Source organism: Cygnus atratus, chromosome 3 (genome assembly GCF_013377495.2).
Source record: "Cygnus atratus isolate AKBS03 ecotype Queensland, Australia chromosome 3, CAtr_DNAZoo_HiC_assembly, whole genome shotgun sequence".
Taxonomy (NCBI): Eukaryota; Metazoa; Chordata; class Aves; order Anseriformes; family Anatidae; genus Cygnus; species Cygnus atratus.
The window spans coordinates 71,821,724-71,842,018 of record NC_066364.1 but is presented as its reverse complement, the minus strand read 5'-3'; the positions used below and the strand labels follow the sequence as shown (position 1 = coordinate 71,842,018).

Genomic DNA, 20,295 nt, shown 5'->3' with positions numbered 1-20,295 from the left:
TGTTTTACTTGACTTCTTGACTCTTCCTCCCCTACCCCCCTCATCCCGCCCGACCCCCCTTTTTCTTTCTGCACAAAGTTTTCATCGGGTTTCAAAGTGACGTACAATAATAAAAACAGATGTTCTGCCAGCTTTCTTCCAGCAAAGAGCTAAGTCATCACAAAATGACAGCAGGGGAGCAGCTCCACGGGACACACACAATTGCATCCCCACGGGCCCTCTTGCCAGTCTCAGGACCAGATTGTTCCTCACTGACCCCAAAGCAAACATTAGTTTTGCAACAGCTCAGGCTAAAGTCATCTGGGGGCCCTGCTTAGCTGGGCAACATGCTGCCCTGCCTTCGAGGCCCTCACAGCAAGGCTGAACATTAACTGCTGCTTGGGCCGGGAAACGATCCCAGGGCAACTGCACACTGCCTGTGGGAGCCCAGGAACACTTTGCTCAGCTGGGGGCTCTCTCCCCTCTCCCTGATCATGAAGTGACAGAAATATCTTGTGCAACACATGCAACATCCTCACTGGCTTCCAGTTTTTCCCAACAGTGCTAGGGACCAGCAAGACAAACAGCAAAGGGGAGCCACAGTACTTCATGCCCCTTCTCCTCTGCAACCACAAGACTGTTAGGGTTGCTCAGTGGTATGGAAAAGAAAAGGCAGAACATGAACAGGAAAGATGGGCAGGGGATACACTACTGCCCTACTGCCACTGACAGTAGAGAGGAACAGGAGGCACAGAAACAAGCAGACCCCAATTCTGGGGCAACTGCAAATCGTGAGGGATGCTGGACAGGCCCTAGCAGATCTAACTTTGCCCCTAATGCTCCCCGTGGCACAGGATCACTGGCCAAATCCCAGCTCAGAAGCCCTGCCCTAGGCCTGAGCCCCACTCACTCCAAACGGAGATACAGCTCTGTGCTGGCACAGGCCAACCCTAATAAATTAGGTGGAGCAAGACACTGTCAGGCCCCGGTCTCCCTGACAGCTGTATTGTTCCCCACCCCACACCCCCAGCTGGACTCAACAGAATATTATTAATAAAGTTCCACATGTCTGCGTGCATACATTTATAATGACATGAAGATTTAAGAAAACAGAATCATACCAAAAAGTATAGAGCCTATGGAGATATTAACAAGACAAGAAAATGTAGTGGCTACACTGAGTGATGAGAAAAGACTCCTACTTCTTCACAAGGGCAATAGCCTTTCTTCCATGCACCCTCTTCATGCCCATGCCCATCCTTGTAAGCTTGGGGATAGCCAGTAAAATCCCCAGTCAGGGCAGCTGTACAGTCATGTGGGTGTGCATGAACACCATAACACATATGGGATAACAAAAAAGGTCTGTGCAAAGTTGTTGCTTGTTGTAACAAGATTAAGTGAGATTTGTAGTCACCTCAGTTCCACGACAGAGGTGATGGTAACATAACTCTTATGCTGTCCCTGTACAAGGCAAAACAAAGTCAGATTTCATGGGGGACTTACAAAGATCTTTTAGGAACCCTCCATCCTCAAATTAAGATCTGCTCCCATGTTTAAGTCCACACATCTTGTGTGAACATTTTCCAGCCCTAAAACATTAGTAGTGTAGCATACAGAGAGTAAAGCAGTTATGCAGTCTTAGGGACAACCTGATCAGAAAACAATGTAAGCAAAGGATAGACAGTCCAAAAAAAGAGGAGGGATGAGTGAGCTACCCCAGCACTGGAGGCTTTCAAGCTGCTCTTGAACAGGGTGCTAGATAATCTCATCTAGGCTCCCTTCTGTCATGAAAGGTGGGACCCGATGATCTTTCAAGATCACTTGGAGAACACAGCCTGTGTTGTTCTGTGATTCTGTGAAGAAAAGGAAAGGAGGCAAGACAAAAGGGTATTCATTCCAATTTGCTTTTCCATGCCAGTGCCCTAAAGCAGACTGCCCAGAAGGTTGCACCATCTTCAGTCACGTGCTACTTCTGATGTCTGGACGTGGAGATAGATCTTTTTGTCCTTTGGAGCACTTTGCCTGCAAGAACAGCAAGATATAAGCAGCTAACCAGGAATTAATGCTTTCAGCAAGCACCTGACTTCAAATTCCTCATTTGCTCTGCCTCTTCCCCAGAGAAGACAAGCAGTTATTCTTCAGATGTGGAGAAGAGTGGTAAAAGAGTCCAAAATCAGTCTAGTCTTAGTCTGGGAATTAGCAAGGAACTTCGTGGAAGCATAGGAGGCAACCAAGTAACCCCTGTGCTTCCCCGAGGAGCTCTAGCTGGGGATCTTGTACAATTTCAAGTGAAAGCTGCCAAGAGTTCATCACCATAACTCACCTGTGAAAATTTTCAACATCTTCAACGGTCTCAGGCAAAACTCTTCCTTTAGTTTCAGGCAGAAGCAACACCAATCCACCCGCAATTAAACCAAGAACAGCTTCAAATCAAAGATGCACAAAGAACTTGTTAGCATATACTAATTTCCAGCATTCACCTCACTTTCCACTGCCTGGCACAAAGGACTAATAAACAGCATTTTATTTTGTTCTTTAGAGAAGATGTACTCATCAAGGCTTGATATACAAGACCAGCATGCCATCTCCGGAGGACCTGACAGCCAAGCAGACATGGTAATGAACCAGGTTCAGTTGTGAGTTATGCACTGACCTAGGGCACTGAAAACTGAACAGACAGCTGTAAAAAGGGAAGAACCCTTTTTAGTCTGAGCGTAAGCCAGAAAATTGATGCTATTTACATAACTAGATTTAGAAAATATATGCACATCAGCTCCTGCTCGATGTGTTTAATTTCTCCACTGCTAATTTCATTTACCCACTTTGCACGTTCGGTGTCTCTATTTTGAACCTACTAAGCACCCTCCTAAACGTGCTGACAGTTAAAAACTGCATACTGCCATTCAAGACATTTTTCTATAAATAGCATGCTGATCAAAGATTCAGAGAAGTGTTGCAGACCTCGACCTGAAAGTTCAGGCCACTAGTCTGCAAACATTCATCTTGCATTTATTTACCAATCTCTTTCCGAATAGATGGAGAACAGACAGTTAACAGACTGATGGAAAAGCTGCAGCATAGCAGCCATGTTTGCTCCCCATTAAAAAATGAATTATGGGAAGTTCTAGTTTTTGGCTCCAGGACTGAGAAAATACACCTCACAGAAGAGCAGTAATTTGTCAGATTTGAACCCATCAAAACAAAACCCCATTTAGTCTCATTAAAACATTAGAACATTTCTCAGCTTTTCACCATCTGTCAAATCTGTATTCACCTCCAGGTTCTCTTAAAATGCAAGGAACAATAATAAGAGCAAAGGAGACACGAATGCACAGACAAGTTCCAGACTGTTACCAACTGAAGGTTACAGCACATACGGATGGGGAAGGTGTTTCTGCTGAACTTGGAGCAAAATGCCTCAGCTGCTTTTCCCTCCCTCTGCAAGCTGGACCCCACTGCTGCCCCCCATGAGCAGGTGGCAAGGAGGTAAGGCAGCACTTACTGAAGACCACCAGAGGCAGCTCGTGCCAGATTTCCACCAGTCTGTAGACAATAAATGGGACGACGATTCCACCAACATCGCACAAGGCAGAGCAGACCATCACCCCAAGATTCCTGGTTCGACAGCAAAGGGATCAGGTTAGCAAGTACTGCAGGTGGAAGAGGACAGACCACGACTGCCTTTGCACAGAGCATGCAGCTCTGCAAACCACTAAGCATCAAGATACTTTGCAAAGTAGTTTTTAGTATCTAAAGTATCTAGTTTTCTATTGGTGGTCACATCCAAAAGTTGTTTAGGCCTAAACATCTGAAGAATAAAAAGCATAGCAAATAGGAACAGGAGAATATACTTGCATTTTCACACAGGTGTGAGCAAATTCCCAAGGTTAAACATAAAAGAGAATCAGGCCCAAATTATCCGAGGAGAGTCTCCAGATACAGTAAAAAGAAAATCATTGCTTCAGTATCTCTTGGGAGACTTAGTACAAGGCGTATCAAATGATGCTTCTGTTTGTTACACGCCATTAATAAAATCTCAAAATTTATCTTCCATTATGTTGATTACGGATAGAGAAATAAGATTTTCATATGTTGTGTAACTTCATATAATCAGTTTCCAGTGAAAAAAGGACGCGTAAAAATCATCTGTTCAGTACAGACATCTTCCCTGCGTGCAATGGTCTATGGTCACAGGTAAGAAGGGAACTTTGAAGAATTAGCATCTAAGCTTTAGTTACCTGCAGTTGATATGTCTACATCTGAGCTATGCACCCTGCAGCCCACTTACAATTAAGGAAAATTCCAGTCCTCAGGTCAAGGGCTTGGGTGAATGTACATTCTCCATAGCAACAGCCACTCTGGACAGATCCCTTTCAATGTTATTTTAATTAAAATGAGATACAAATCTAAGCACTACATGGGACTTCATATCCCCCATCCAACTTGATTGTCCCCACTTTTACCTTTATTTTACCCACATGAGTTTCCACCTGCCTTGAAGCACATTTTTTTTTCTTCATCAACTTACCTTTTAAAGTACCTTACTTGTACTCCCACCTGCTTTATGATCAGCACTACCTGTGCAGTTCTGAAGCATTTGAGGACTACTTCATTTAGCATAACACAAAATACACGTTGGCTTCAACACTTCCTGGCCAAATGGCCCACTGGGAGAAGGATGCACCTACCTGATGTATGTTGGATATAGTTCAGTGTTTACAAAGCAAACCATTTCAAAAGCCATTGTGATTCCCATTCTCCCAAGGCAAGCAGCAATCAATTTTAGCCAATGTATGTCTGCAGAGAAAATTCATTCAATGCATTTAACTTATCCGAGTGATTTAGGATTCACTTGACACACCCGTGCTATTTTAGCTGGACCTCTGATCCCATATCACAATGTTTTTAAGGGGCCTCCTTTCACTTGTGTAAATCGGGAAATGGAAAGTCAGCACTGCATGAGCTGTGGCACAGGAAAGCTTTGAAAGCAGCAGAGGGGACCCAGGTGCTTTGAGATTTATTATTAGCAGTGCTACAAAACTGTCTAATTTCACTTCTGCAGAGTGAGGAGCACCACTAAAAGTGAGGAGGCAGCACCCAGTGGTGGACGTACTTTTTGCAGCCTTTCAGGGCTGGAACACATGGAGGGGGAGTGAGAGGCAGGTGCTGTCCCCAGGAGGCGATGCTGGGATGGGAAGCCACCACGTGGCTTCACCCAGGTGACTTACCTGCTGGGACCAGTGCTGTGACAAGGCAGGCAGCCCCAGCCACCACGTTTGCTGCAGCCCAGGGGTAACGCCGCCCAACACGGTCAATGGTGACGATGATGATGAAGGCAGCTGGGAATTCAACGAGAGCAGAATAGAGGAAATCCAGGTAGATGTTCCCACCAGCTAGTCCCATGTGCATGATGAGCCCCTGGTAGAGGACGGAGCTTGTGAACCTAGGCAGAGGAGAGCATCCCAGCTTTGTTAGTCAGTCAAAGAATGCAGCCTGCGTCCTGCTGGAGCATTCACAACCAGAGCTTCAAAAACAACTCACCAACATTATCTTCTTACCAGTTGTACATTAAAATGAATGTGTTTTTTCTCATCTGTGGTGTCCTGACAAGGTCAATTAGCGAAGGACTCTGCTTTCCGCCCTCATCATCATCTTCAAATTTAATATCCTGCGGAAGAGCCAGCATGGCGTTCATAGGAGTTGAATGTTCCCTGCTCTCCTAGGAAAGTGCCTGGGACATGTCCTGACACTACAACCATTCACAGCAGGCAACAGTCCCAGGAGGGTGTGCTGGTCCCCTCTTCCCATGCAGCAGGCCGTGTCTGGGCAGGGTTCCCTCAACCTTCCCCCAAGGTTTTCTATGGGTCCATGCTTTCAAACATTTTCCATCTTATTTCCACAGAAAAACTCAGTTTCCTGCTTAATCAGTGTTAAGACAGTTGTGCCATCTCACTTCCACCATTAGTGTAATAGAACTTACCACCTCCCTCTCTGCAGGGCCAGGTTTTCCGATATTCAAAGTACAATGAACTTCTACTGGAAGGAACAGATGGAAGGGACCATCATGGTGCTTGCTTACATGCATAAGCAGTCCCCGAGCTTACCTCAAAATAGGAAGGCATCTTTTTCCGATTTTTTTTAGCTATATTGCTGACAATTTTCTTAGCTTCGTCATTTTTTCCTTGAGATATCAGCCACCTGGGAGACTCCGGGAGGAACCTACAATGTAAGTGAGTGGATGCTATTACACCAAAACATAAAGTACCCATAGCATTCCCACAAACGGAGACTGTGGGGAAAATATTTTGGTTGATTAGAAAGAGTTGGTTTCCTCCCAGCCAGGAAAAACAGTATATCCCACTGTTGAAATAGGAAGAGGAGCAGTTGTCGCAGTGTCTTTGATCAGAGATGTGGTTACTAAAGAGAAATTGGGGCAGGGCAATTCACAACACACTCAAAAAAAAAAAAAACAGGAATAGGAAAATGACAAGTCTTTTCCTACTAAGCCTAATAACTCAACCCAGACAACCTATAACCAAAATACTCAAAAACAGAAAAATATTACTCAAAAGTTAGGAGAGATCCACAATAAAGATGGACCCATGTTCCTTCCTTCGGTTGGACCACAAAAACTGTTTTATCTTAAAAAAAAAAAAGTAAATAACGTTACAAATATGTAGGCATTCAACAACCTCTTTCAGTATAGGATCTTTATTACCATATTTTCAGTATAGGATCTACTTAATTGTCAAGGCATTTCTTTTCCTTTACGGAAAGTTTATCATACCAGACCATTCTCCTCCAGTGCATTTCACATTGCCCTTTCTTTTTAAACAGAAACCAGGTGTAGCACACAGGGTAAGATGCAATGAAGCGCCAGTTGCTGAGGGGTCTAATTTCCCACCCCTTGTTGCCGTGTGCCTCCTCTTTGCATTAGGAGACACACACATCCAAAAAGCAGTGCCAAATCTCACTCGATACCAGTTCCTGGGAGCTGAGAGAAACTGCTTTTTGGGTCGCGAGCAGAGGTGCACGGAAAGCAGGCTTACCAGTGGAAGAGCAGGAAGAAGCAGCTGGGCAGGGTGACCGTGAGCTGCAGCCACCGCCAGTGAGGGATCGCATAAGCAATGGCATCGAACACCAGGAGCCCAACAGAGAAGGCCGTCTGATAGAGAATCCCCACCGTCCTCCTGTACCGCGGCCCGACAACTTCGGTCACTGAAAACAGACAGGGACTGACAGCTCTGCCACCACGCAGAGCAGGGGTGGCTTGCTCAGCAGCGTCCACAGACAACAAAAGCTTCTCCAAGACCCTGAAGACACCCTGAAGAAGGCCTCTTGGTAATCCTGGGCTTCCTGGCATGAAACCTCAGGACAAAAATACCCCCCAGTGCTTCCAGAGGAAGGTTTGCTTTGCTGCCAGACTACCAGAAAACACTGCTCCTACTCTCACACTGACCTGAGGCATCCAAGTATTGTCCTCTGACATGGAAATCTCTGAATAACTCACACAGTCCTCAAAATGCACAGAGGGATTTTGTTGCAAAAGCCGGGGCTAACCTACATAATGCCTCCAAACCCAATAATGAAGCAGAATGTTTTGTTTCCCAAGTGCACCTTTTCAGCCTCCAAGCACACAAATGTTTGTGCACAGGATGGCATAGATCTTCCCCATCAGGATGGCTTCATCGCTCTTCTGTGCTTTGCAACCACACATCACCAGGTAGGTTGAGTCTTGCTAATGCAGAGCTAAGAGTAGTTATTCCAGCAGACAGGCATAAACATACTCATTTTTGCATCCAGTCATGTCATTTCAAGAAAGCAAACAAATTAGAGAAAGAACAAAGCAGTTATTCAGCAACTCAAGGAAGCCCTTGGTTTGGGGATGATGGATTAGCTAATTGTGCTTGGCCAAATGATGAGCAGAGACAAGAACAATTCCTCAGGCTCTGTGAAACTGAGCCATAAGCAGCTGCAGGGTAGACAAATATCAAATATCCCAGGAGAGCATGACAAGGAGGCTGCTCTGCCCTTGTACCCTTCTCTGGGCACTCAGAATCAACCTCCTTTAGGGAGGGGAGACAAGTTCAAATGGGCTTTGGAGTTGATTCTACATGCCTTTTCTCAAGAGAGAATTTCAAGGAGAAACCAGAAGCAACAAGATGTAATTGAGGGGGAAAATATCAAGATGGGGCACAAAGTCATCCTGAAAGGGATTTTACGCTCTAAAATGGCATGAATTTCCCCAGAGGTGATGAAGGTTTTATTTGTGCCAGGAAAGTAGTTAAGATGCCAGGTGAGTATCTAGAACACACACGGGAAGAAACAACTACATCTTGGCACAGGATGGTCCAGCCTGTGGGCTAGATGTTATTATTTCAAGCATCCAGATAACTGCATTAGCACAATGTCTCTGCTAAAAGAATTCACAGATGTTTTGGGTGTTGACATTTACACTTTAGCTACAGTTAATTGAATCACTTGGAGATAGCCAGTAAAGTCACTAGCCATAATAATCCAGATAAGTCTCAACTGGCCAGCTTTTACAATATTTAATCTGCTGCTTCAGTGATTGCTTGGTGTGATTTTATGTATTTTTGTTTCGTAGTTTTATTTTGACATGAGCCTGAACTCCACAACAGAGAAGCTCCAGGCAGCTCCACCATGCATTGGGTGACATTGGTAGTAGGGCAATGGTTGGACCAGATGATCCTGAAGGTGTCTTCCAACCCTAATGATTCTGTGATTCTATGCTGGGAGGAACACCAGCACAGCTTGGCTCTGACCATTGCTTTGAAATCCCCTGGTTTGGCTTCACTCAACCAAGTGCATAGATATCCAAACAGCTCATCTTTTCCTCAGCAAGTACATGCTGTTCTTCAGTTATTTTTAGGCTGTAAAGCCTGTTTGTCCTTTAATGTTCTTCGTGTCATAACAACGCCTCCAGACTTCCCTACCCTCCTGCCTACTTCTTCAATGTCCTCTTCTGTCCTCACCCTGTGGGCGACTGGGCTGCAGAGGGGTGGCTGCTGGCAGCTCTGGGGCCAACTTCTTCCCTAGCCAGCACTCACAGGAAGCAGGCTCTGATCTGCAACAGGGAGCTGACCCACGGGGAAAACTCTACCTGGAGGTGACAGCCTTCATGTACCACCACTCGCTTGGTCTTTGAAGGCTACTGTCATATGGGAGAAGCAACACTGTTTTAAGGAATAGCAAGAAGACAAAGTGAAATCACACCTGTGATGTCAGCTTGCATATACGATTTCAAAAAGCCATGACAGGTGTTTTTTAAAAAGGCTTTTTTTTTTTCTTTTTTTTTCCCCTTTATCTTTTGCAGTCCATCTAGCTCCTGGAGAAGGTCCAAACTCACCTAGGATGTAGCCCGCAGTCCAGCAGCCCTTGCTGACCAGCCCTTGCAAAAAGCGGAAAATCACTATCCACAGGTAGGAGGGCACAAAGACCAGGAGGATGCCACAGACCACGTTTGCAAGAATTGAAGTTAAGAGGCAAAATTTACGGCCAAACCTGGATTGGAAGATATTACATATACAGCAAAACACTAGTCATGAGAACAGACATAAAATACAAGCTTTGTGCATTTCTGAAAAAAAAAAAAAATCAAACACTTTGCTATACAAGGGCTAGGCACATACCAACTTTTATTTTTAGGCCATTACTCACTTATTTGCTTTTTGATTCCCTGAAAAATTACTGTGCCAATTGTTCTGCAATTCCACAAAAGCTTTCAGGCTTCTCAGAGGAAGAAAAATTTCCCAAATGAGAGCAGCAATAGTCCCATATTCACAGATGTTTGGATTGTGGGTGTTTTCTCTGAGTTTCAGAACAGTTTATTGGTCTGTTATATATAACAGGGTGAAAAATATGCACAGATTTACGAGTCTGATTTGTATGCACCAGGGTAGCAGATTTATATGCCAGGAACTCGATCCCAAAAATTGAGCGTACAGACCTTGCTGTGAGTGGGCTGCATTTCACAGCTGGAGACACAACATCCTCCTCTACTAAGAGTCTCCAGGCAGGAGGGGAACAAGGGAGAAAAAAAGGATTTTCAAATATTACCGTTTGCTTCTTAACCCCAGCTGCCTGGACAAAGAGAACTCTGCTGGTTCTGAAGGGGCTGTTAAAGATGCCAGAATCCAGGGATTTCCAAACCAGCTGTACCCATCTGGCGATCTCTGTGTCTACTATATCAAAGTCTCTCAAATGGAAGCATGATGTTTCCAAGCTGTAGCCACACTGAGCATGACAGATGAAGTGATAGCTCCAAATCAGCATCTCCTGGCTTCTGTTAACATGCCCAGGACTCCCATATGGCACAGCAGGGAGGTCTGGGGGCACCATCCTAGAAGAGCTTGCAAACTCTGCAGGACTCACAGAGCAGGAGAGATCTGTGCAAACTACCTGGGACAATTTGTTCACCTAAGACAGAGTACTCGCTTCTGATAACGTGAGTGAACACCCAGTGGTCGACCTTACTTTGAGAAGAGAACAACAGGTGATACCAGTTGCACAACCTTTTTCTGCCTTTACCTAAGGTTAGCTGCTGAACCCTGATAAGGGAGGCCAGAGGGTTTTGCTGCTGTCCCACACATACCTGTCTGCTATGTAGCCAATGTTTACGGAGCCAATAAAAAACCCAGCGTTCACAGACGACTGAAAGAGGTCTAACTTCCAGGAGTCCTCGCACACCAGGTTAAACTGAAAGAACGACTACAGTTAGAAGCAAGACAGTTGCTCACATTCACAAGTCTCCTTTGCTTCATTTAAAGATTTAAACTTGTTTCTGGATTGATGCTGATTTCATCAGCACCCAGGAACCCTACTGACTTAAGTTTCAACACTGAAAACAAGATCAAGCCCTTGGGCAATTCCCTGGTATTTCCCTAGTCATGGTTCATCTCTCAGTACTGAAAAGAATGTAACCAAGTTATTGCCAAGTTGATCAAATATCAAGTTAATCAAATCAGCATGGACTTGTTGATCACTCTGGGCATTTTAAACAGATTTTTAGGGGCTGATGGTTAACACTTCCAAGCAGTTCCATTTGCCTCATACCCTTATGTGGCATAGCAGCCCCCGGGTGAGCACTAAGGGGGAAGGCTTCACGAAAAGTATTGTAGGTGCTTGCAGAAGCCTGCCTTGTCCCACTTCCTGTGGAGCACCAGCAGCACTGCTCCAGAGGAACATGGGATGACGTACACCACATCCGTCCCCAAGGCCACGGCATTCTCGTTATGCTCTGGCCTTTTGCTCACATAAACCCCCCTACAGCCTAACTTGTCTAGAGATCAGGCATTCTGCATCCAGGGACAAACGTTACCACACAGTTAGCCATAAATTCACCATCTAACCTTCCCAGCCTACCGGTAGCTGGGTTTTATTTAACCAATGCATTTTCAATCAATATATACTTCGCCCTGATACTCTGTGAGGGTGCCTGTGAGGATATTCCTCCATTGGGGGGGGGGTATTTTATTTTATTTTTTTCCTTTGAGCAAAGTAACATGCTTTGCTCTGTGCTATCTTCTTCCTTGCTTAGCTGCCAGGCAAGGGAGAACACGGCCTGATAGCCTCAAAGGAAACTCTGACAGAAACAAGATACATTGCCAAAATGAACCCAGAGGCGTGCGACATCTGCCAGCTATCCTGTGAAGGAAGTGACCCAAGGGCCTGGCCCTGCACCACCTTCAGAAGAAAAAGGAAGACAACTTTCACTGAGCACGACTGTACAAATCCAGTCAGGCTGCAAGTTCTTTGGTGTCGGACAGTCTCAAAAGATGACAGAGGCCATCTGGAGCAGAGACTTTGCTCGAGCCTTTAGCTGTGAAGATGTTGAGGTGCTGCTTTGGAGGCTGACCAGGACTTTCCACAACAGAATCCATCTGAAAAGATTTGGTTGCTTATCTCCACACCTTAATGTCGTGCAGTCCATACTTTGTGGAAAGAAATATCCTTACATTACACCCTCTGTTAAGGGCTACAAATACGGCATTTACTAGAACACATAATTTACCTGCTCTTACGTTTGTTAGAAAGTTCCAACAAATTTAGAGGTAGCAGAAGTCATTTTTTTTCCCTAAGATGAAATCAAGTTCGCCATCCCAGATTTTTATTTTTATTTTTAATAGGTTAAAGCGCCTAAAAACCTAAAGCACTCTAAACAGCTTAAATACCATTTTCACATTTGTTCTGAGAACACAAAACAGCCATTAGCTTTTCTGTGGTTTATTCCAGAATTAAACTGTTTACTTGTGGGAGGCAGTTACTTTTCCCCACCCACAGTCAATCATTTAATCATATTTGAAACAAACTAAGATTTGTTTGTTTTAAACGAAGGAAGTCAAAACCTTCAAATCTGTGCGGATATCGCAGAAAACATGTGTGGTTTCTGAAAGGCACCAGCCCAGACAGCCGGTTTTGTTTGGAGTGTTACAGGTTCTTGATTTCTAACACACTGTTTACACATTTCCACCAATAGGACTTCTCACGCAATGGGAGTTTCATTCCAGACTGGACTTTACCTAGGGATTTATTTGCTCCACAGCTGAAGATATAAACCTCCTGAGCAGACCAAGGCAACAATTCGCAGCAAGGACAGAGCGAAGACTATTTGCAAAGCATTCAGAATAAGTTCACAGATAGTGACGATCCCCTCTTACAGGTAATCGCAATTTAATACGACAAACTACATCAACCATCTCCCACAATGTAATAGCATCCTTAATAACACAAGGTAAGATGGACATAGGTTTTTACCTCGGTGACAAGTGAGGTCCCTGGGTAGTCGTAGAGCCACCCGTCCTGGCAGGGGCTGAGGGGGACAGAGCTCCGGTTGCCCGCGAGGCTGCCCAGGGGGTCGGTGCAGCTGAGGCCCGTCGCGTTCCAGTCCACGTCGTACCTCCTGCAGCGGCTGCCGAAAGTGGCCCCGTGGCCGCCCCACTCGGGCACGGTGTGGTTCAGCTGCTCCGCCAGGCTCCAGCCGCAGCGCCGGCTCAGCTCCGCCACGCCGGGGCTGAAGCAGCGGTGCTCAGGGGTGAACCCGAAGAAGACGACACCCACGTAAATGGGAGTGAAGGTAGCAGAAAGCAAACACAGGATGAAAAAGGTTTGCTTTTGGAACCTGTTAAATTCACCAACCTGCTCCAAAATATCATCAAACGTTGGCATTTTGGCATCAAAACCACCTCAAAACTTCATCTGTCCTCTCTGCAGCACTGATATTTAGTTGGCAGCAAAGCTATTTAAGTAACGAAAACATTTGACCAAAAGTCAAGACTAACTCCATAAATTATTAAACGACATGTTGCAAGCTTTATTTTTTAAGGTTTCATTTGAAATCAGACCTTAATTCACCCATGCAGAATTTGCATTTAACCCCTAATCAGAGCATGCTTTCCTCCCCCAAAACAGCTAAATAAATACAATACTCTGTTACATTGTGTTGATTTGTTGTGTTTTTTGTTGTTGGTTTTTTTTTTTTTTTTTAGTTTTAAATTAGCCATTACTAGTTGTTTCAGTCTTCATTGAATGTTTCCTCCTAATACTGCAAAAAAAACAAGCTTAGGCAGCTGTTCTGGCAGAGGGGTAGAAAGAGAACCAGTTCCTCCCCAGCCCAGCAAGCCCACAGAAGCCACCCACAGACCACCAGAAAAATTATGGCCTAGGCAGCTGTGAGGACAGCTCTGTGGCCCAGCACTCCCTGCACACCTCCTCTTGCCAGGCAGAACCACTGAAGCAAGGAACAAGACCTCCGCTCCTGCAGTGACCTAAAGCAGCACTACCCCAAGCCCAGCACCCCGCGGCCACCACCAGCCCACAGTGGACTTTCACCTCCCCAGCTGCAGTGCTTCAGTGTGGAGCCAGAGCTGGGACAAGTGTGCAGCACCCACCGTGCTCACAGCAGGAGGTCGTCATGCTCACAGGGGCAGTCAGTGAGGCCAAGGAAACAAATTGAAGCCTGCCTAGAAAGTGGGTGTAGTTGAAAGCTATTAGACCCTTCCTTAAAAGAGACAGCCCAGAAAGTCTCACACTGCTTCTTTCCTAGCAGCTCTGTTTGAACAGTTGGTAGTGATGTGCACTTGTTCCACATGAAAAAAATAGATCCAGACTGGTATTTTTCCCCCGTTCTGATCTCTCTTCCTTCACAGTGCAGTCAGGAGTCAGATAGCACTTGACACATAAGCAGAGAGACAGCAACACAGAGCAGTGCGCCAGCAGGGGAGATGCTCCCCTCAGGGAGTCATGCTGTCGACCAGCAGAGCTCAGCATCTAACCCAGTCATTACTGCCTTAGACTTGTATGTTATGAAAATGGCAGGACCAGAGGAGTACACTTCCCTCTTTATGTATGAAAAGCATATTTTGCCGGAAAAATAGCTCAGGGAACCTAGTCATGCATACAGCAACGAACATGATTTAGTTTACTTACAAATCATAGAACCATAGAATATCCCGAGTTGGAAGGGACCCATAAGGATCCTCAAGTCCAACTCCTGACACTGCACAGGTCTGCCCAAAAGTTTAGACCATGTGACTAAGTGCACAGTCCAATCGCTTCTTAAATTCAGACAGGCTTGGTGCAGTGACTGCTTCACTGGGGAGCCTGTTCCAGCATGCGACAACCCTCTCGGTGAAGAACCTCTTCATGATGTCCAGCCTCAACTTCCCCTGCCTCAGCTTGACACCGTTCCCGCGGGTCCTGTCACTGGTGATGCTTAGATAGATAAATGCTTAGATAAAAAGTGGGCAACAGCCTCAAGACTAAACAGTTATTGCTGTCAGCTACATGTTATTAGAAAATGTCATTGATAACTACCTGGGGATGCTTATCAAGCATTACTTGTTCTACATAGGTTTTATTATGCACAGTAAACAGGAAACAACCATTTGGTTGTCATATACCAAGTCATTTCATGCAGCAGTTCACAGACCGAACAACTGTAAAATGCAAGCCTTAAAGACTTGGGGAAGGGAAGCAATATTAGTCAATATCCATTCAGGGAACTCTTCCAATGGTAATTGGCAGCATTAAAAAAAATACACTTTGGGAAGCCTTATTCCCCCAGAGCATACTAATGCCAACTATGAAAAAGGCTGCTTTTGTTTTAACAATGATGAGATGCAGCTTTAGCCAAACTGTTTTGAGACTTCACTGGGAACAATGTAAGAAGAAAAATAATTTTGAGTCTGAGAAAAACGGTACTGGGGAGTACCTATATATATATATATATATATATATATATATATATATATATTCTGATCTTTATGATCAAACATTTTGAGTGATGTGATTATTAGCTATGACAAACAACAGAAAAGGATATCACCAAGCTGACGACCAGTATTAGCCCAGCATAAGAAAGATTCCAGACTTATTCCAGACTTGAGATGTGGGGATTTAGAATACCCACGTCATATCTTTTATTGAAATTGCTGAATACTTCATATTACACTATTTTGATTCAAAATGGAGTTTTTATAAAAAGAAACCATTGCTGAAACTGAATAAGCCAGCCAAAATGAACAATGAAGAGTTTCAAAAAAATTCAGACCAACACATGTATTTGTAAAATTCTTTGAAACCTTATCATTGCCCATGTTAAACACCTGGAAAAGGCAAAACTGCTAGAGCAAATTTGACTTCCATTAATTGCCAGCAACACTGCAAATCAATGACCACGGCCAGGACCTCGGCCTAAGATCTAGCTCTTGCACTATCAGAAAAGACTAGCCCAATTCTTTTCTTGTAATGAATGCCAGAGAGGTATCATGCAGACCAGGGATCCTCCAGTTGTTGGGCTTTTTTGGGTGATGATAAACTGGGCAGTGCAAGCTGTATTCTAAGAATTCTGCCTCTGACCTTGAAAAATCTTGTTCTGTGTAGTCAGTCTAGTCCAGCCATGATCTAGGAAAAAAAAAATCTTTGGATGCTTGTCAGCTGCTCTGGCAAATACTGATGAAGTCAGTCATATGACCAGTACCAAGAAAATATCATGCAAAGAACAACGACCATTCCAGGCTAAAGCTAAACAGAATTGTACCTTTCAGTCAATACCTTTGAACCAATGATCTGTTTAAATTAGAATGGATATTCAAATTTACAGGATAAATTAGACCAGTTCTAAAATTTACATCAAATCATCCTAACACAGAAAAGTTATATCTTTCCTTGTCTTACAATGGATGAACCCATAGAAGGGCAAACCCATAGAATAATACCCTGCCGGCAGGAAGAACACGTTGCTATAAGCAAACCTGAGTAGTGAGGATCAATAAATACAAGAAGTTAAAATGCTAGTAGTCAGATAACTTGAATCTCAAGAGCCAGGGGCTTAATTCAGCTTTAATCTTGTCCTTTGAAAGGTTCCTTTTTAAGCAAGCATTTAACATCTATGCTGAGGCTTAAAAAAGTTGTCCTGGCTAGAGAGAGTCAACATAACTCAGCTAACTGGATGCTAGAAATCCAGTCATTACTGAACAGATCATTGTAAACAACCAAGACATCTTTCTCTTCTTCCCTTTTCAATGGTTTCTTGTTAAAGGCAAAATTCGGAAAAATCTTTCAGGCTGAAGTCCTCATATTTGGTTGGAAGTGTTGTCCCATTTTATATATAATCTCTCTATATATATTTTATTAGGCACAAGAGGAATTAAACATTCAACAAGTCCTCATCACTATCATCATGAAATGATGCTGTATTTGTAGAGTTCTGTGCCTGCTGTTGACCTGACTTGGCTTTTGTTTTCCTTTCCCTTCCCCCATTCAGCAAGTAAGCTTTGTCATCACTGCCAAGGCTCTGTGGCTTCTTTTGTGGGTGCTTGCTTTTCTCTAGTCCTCTTCCTGTCTGAATCTTTACATCTGGAATGGTTAACACTTCGTCCTCACTGTCCAAGTCATCCACATGGAGAGATGTAAAGGCTTCAGATGTAACAGACTTGGTAGCAACGTGACCGTTCTCCTGCACTCCTTTTGCTGTTCTTTGATTTGGTGCTGCAATTTCCTCCATAAGCCACTCTGTTTCATTCTCGTTAGCTTCTTCTTCACTGTTTATCTACAAGAAAAAAAACACAAGAGGTTTCTATAGCACTCCAGACTCTTCTACATACACCGATCTCCCCAGTTGTCAGACCTACTCCACATATCCTTGGGTTTAATTTAGACTGAGATAGTTAACAGCACACTCTTGCAGTATTACTATTGTTTTACTGTGTCTGAGGTGTACTCTCTTCTGGTAGATTTGTTATTTGGCTATTTACGGACTGCTCATTTCCTCAACTCTGTTCTAAAATGGGAAAGGTTCCCATCTTACAATATAAATGTAGACAATTAGCTACGTAGCTTTCCTGAAGCCACATGCATTCGTTTCCATTCACTGGAGGAACTGGAAATTAAAGGTTTTTATCTATCCATTACAAGAGCTTCACATTAAAATTTGACAAGAAACAGAACCTTTGGTTTTGCTACTGTATTACCTTTGTGTATTTGTAGGAAACACCTGACGTTCTTCTGCAGCAGTTTGTTATCTTGTTTACTACAGTCTCCCTAAAGAAAAGGAAGAACACTGCATTAGGAAGACTATATTCCCCTCAATAGCCCTCACATTTCAGTGGATTTCTATCAAAGCATTTTACCAAGCAAGTTGTAAGCTGTCATGTAGCAACATTTGACCCTAAACCTTTCTAATTACTACAGCATCATGGACTGAATATTACATCTTCCCCCTTTACCACAGCTTCAAGGTGAATACAGACCAGAGGTGTTTTAGTCTTAAGGGAAAAAAGCAACCTTGTCTGGAAAGCAGAGAAGCAGCATGACTTGTTTGTTCTTTGCTATGGTTCCAGCTTGACACCATGAAAGGAAAAGGACAAATACTAACAATATTGTCACATGGGTTTATCCTCAGTTAGTAGTTGCTCACAACAGAGACTAGCCCAAATCAGTTGTGCAGTCCATCCCTCTTTACGTGGACCTTCGAACAATAACGGAGAGTTTGGAAAACTGTTGCTTGACACTTGATGCTGCCAGCTGGAAAACAGAACTTCAGTCTCTGAAGTTCACCACTTCCCCTTCACTGAGGAAGCCAAATTGTCCTACTGAAATTTTTCAAAGCCTCCCAATCATCTCTTACCTTCTTTCTTTTTTGTAGAACAGTAAGATTATCAGGCATGCAGTGAGAACAACCAGAAGGACACTCAGCACAGCACCAACTGCCTGACTTCTCCTTGAAAGACCTTTATGTACTTGGGCTTCCTGATCAGATTGGCCCTCACGGCTTCCTGGAACACTGGTTGATCTAATAACAAATTGGGAAGAAAAGGAAGACTAGATCTACTGACAAATTGCATCAAACTAGATTGGGAACAGATTTAAATTAAAAATACTATACCAGCCTGTCAGAATTTATAAAGAACAGAATTTAGGGAGTTTTATTATAAATAAGTCACTGAAAAAACAAAGACAGATACTGTGCCTACATCCTGGTGTGCTTTTAAGCAGTGCATAAAACTGAGATAACAGTCAAGACTAAAGTGTGCAATTACTAAAGTGTGTGATTAGACACCAGATCTTAGACAGCAGCAGCTATCCACTCGAATAATTAAACCTGCACCTGAGCAAGCTGTAGAAGCTACAGCAATTATTTGCCTTCCATCTGACAGTGGCACTACACAGACTAACAGATAATCCCCTGCTTAAACCAGAATGAACAGTTTCCCTGTGCTTTTAAGCTTGCACCTAGAAAATTACAGTCCTAGAATTATTTCATTCTTTGCAGCAAGGCTGCCCACAGCGTCAAGAATGCAGGTAAGCACTGAGATGCATCGTTTTGCTTTTAAACCACTGCCTGTCACCTCATTACTCCTTTCTGTAAAATAAAGAGTTCAATTCTGTAGAATAAAGAGATCAAATCACTGCAGAAATACCTCATTATTTCTATGACCTATAATGATTTTTTCACTCTAGCCTGAAGAAGTGGGCAGACAGACATAAGCCAGTTTTTGCTCTGGTTTTTAATTTTTTCCAGGCAGTAAGGCAAGGAAGACAAAAATCCAAATACTCATTACTCCTCTCAGTAATGTGAAACAGCATGTTCTCAGCTACAGTAAGTTTTACTTAACAGGAAGAATGGTATTAAATCTTACCATATCTCTCCATTATTTCCACTGCAAACAGGAAGCTTTTAGATCCAGATCAGTCGGACTGCTAAATAAATGCTTGCCATGCACCAAACATTACACACATGGTCACTAATTCCATTTACTCTTAAGTCTACTTTTTTAAGCTTGTCCCCAACCTCCCACCCCATTACTCTGTCAAGTAAAGACAAAAAGCCTTTAGCTGAGAAGAGTTACTTTAAGAAAAGAGTTAACTACTCACATTAGTGGACACACAGCAGATGTATACCAGGTAAATAAGTACTGACAATCTGCTGTTTCATGGAGAAATTCAGGGATGCCTTCCTTTACATGTGAACTGCAGTGGAAGAAAATTGTTGAGGAGACAAACTTTGATTTATCTTTACCACATCTGGAGTCTGATGAAAATATGACATCCAAGTCATCATCTAGAAGAAGAAGAAAACCTTATTTAGCACTTCCTTGAAAACAGCCAAGAGAACTATACCCTAAAAAGTTGTGTATTTGCATCTATGTTATCACATGTATTTGTTCTGCAGTAAAAGCTTGCATTTTGCAGCACCTGCAGGTGAGCTTATACTTTCATATAGCTCATTCCACCCAGTTGCTGTGGAACAGTGGGTTAAACTCTTTACAGGGAAAAGCAGCTAGGTGGAACAGCACAAGCACAGAGGAAAACAGGAAACCTAGACTCGTCTTACATTATTTTTACTGAAATCTTTCAACAAGTGTCAAGCCCAAAATCCACTGCTAAGGCCACATTCACAACTGGGCCCACATAATAGAAAGAAGCAGCCTAACTTATAAAAATCATACAATGGTTGGAAGGAACCTTAAAGAACATCTAGTTCCAACACCCCTGCCATGGGCAGCAACATCTCCCACTAGAACAGGTTGCTCAAAGCAGCACCCAACCCAGCCTTGAACACCTCCAGGAATGGGGTATCCACAGCTTCTCCAGGCAACCTGTTCCAGTGCCTCACCACCCTCATGACAAAGAATTTCTCCCAAACATCCAATTTAAATTTACCCTCTTTTAGTTTAAGACTTGGAAGAGAGACTCCGGACAACTTCACAGAAATGGTTTAGCATAGATGTCATGAAACAAAAACTGTTTTTTAATGGAACAACTCAAATGGAAGATCAAGCAATTACAGCTAGT

The 20,295-nt window shown here is 43.6% G+C and overlaps 2 protein-coding genes across 2 annotated transcripts in view; both read right to left on the bottom strand.

The window, feature by feature from the left end:
• Positions 1–1,468: 1,468 nt before the first annotated feature.
• On the bottom strand, positions 1,469–13,167 carry LOC118243908 (solute carrier family 22 member 2-like). Its single transcript, XM_035538496.1, has 11 exons — positions 12,757–13,167; positions 10,595–10,698; positions 9,350–9,504; positions 7,029–7,197; positions 6,084–6,198; positions 5,538–5,647; positions 5,208–5,422; positions 4,668–4,776; positions 3,482–3,594; positions 2,303–2,402; positions 1,469–2,001 (listed from the first exon to the last, which is right to left on the bottom strand). The coding sequence occupies exons 1-11, from the start codon at positions 13,165–13,167 to the stop codon at positions 1,935–1,937; spliced, it is 1,668 nt and encodes a 555-aa protein (XP_035394389.1). The 3' UTR covers positions 1,469–1,934.
• A 2,214-nt stretch (positions 13,168–15,381) lies between these two features.
• Positions 15,382–20,295, bottom strand: part of IGF2R (insulin like growth factor 2 receptor) — a 55,582-nt gene continuing 50,668 nt past the window's right edge. The window contains exons 45-48 of the mRNA XM_035538378.2: positions 19,375–19,561; positions 18,128–18,292; positions 17,472–17,541; positions 15,382–17,050 (exon numbers count right to left, since the gene is read on the bottom strand). Coding sequence (XP_035394271.1) covers positions 16,649–17,050; positions 17,472–17,541; positions 18,128–18,292; positions 19,375–19,561 — 824 coding nt within the window. The 3' untranslated portion in view covers positions 15,382–16,648. The remainder of the gene's footprint in view (positions 17,051–17,471; positions 17,542–18,127; positions 18,293–19,374; positions 19,562–20,295) is intronic.

Coding starts and splice junctions, on each gene's coding strand:
- LOC118243908 (XM_035538496.1), bottom strand. CDS start 13,167: ATGCCAACGTTTGATGATATTTTGGAGCAGGTTGGTGAATTTAACAGG. Junction 7,198..9,349: donor GACTGCGGGCTACATCCTAG/GTGAGTTTGGAC, acceptor GTCTGTTTTCAG/TGACCGAAGTTGTCGGGCCG. Junction 2,002..2,302: donor GATGTTGAAAATTTTCACAG/GTGAGTTATGGT, acceptor CTGTTCTTGCAG/GCAAAGTGCTCCAAAGGACA.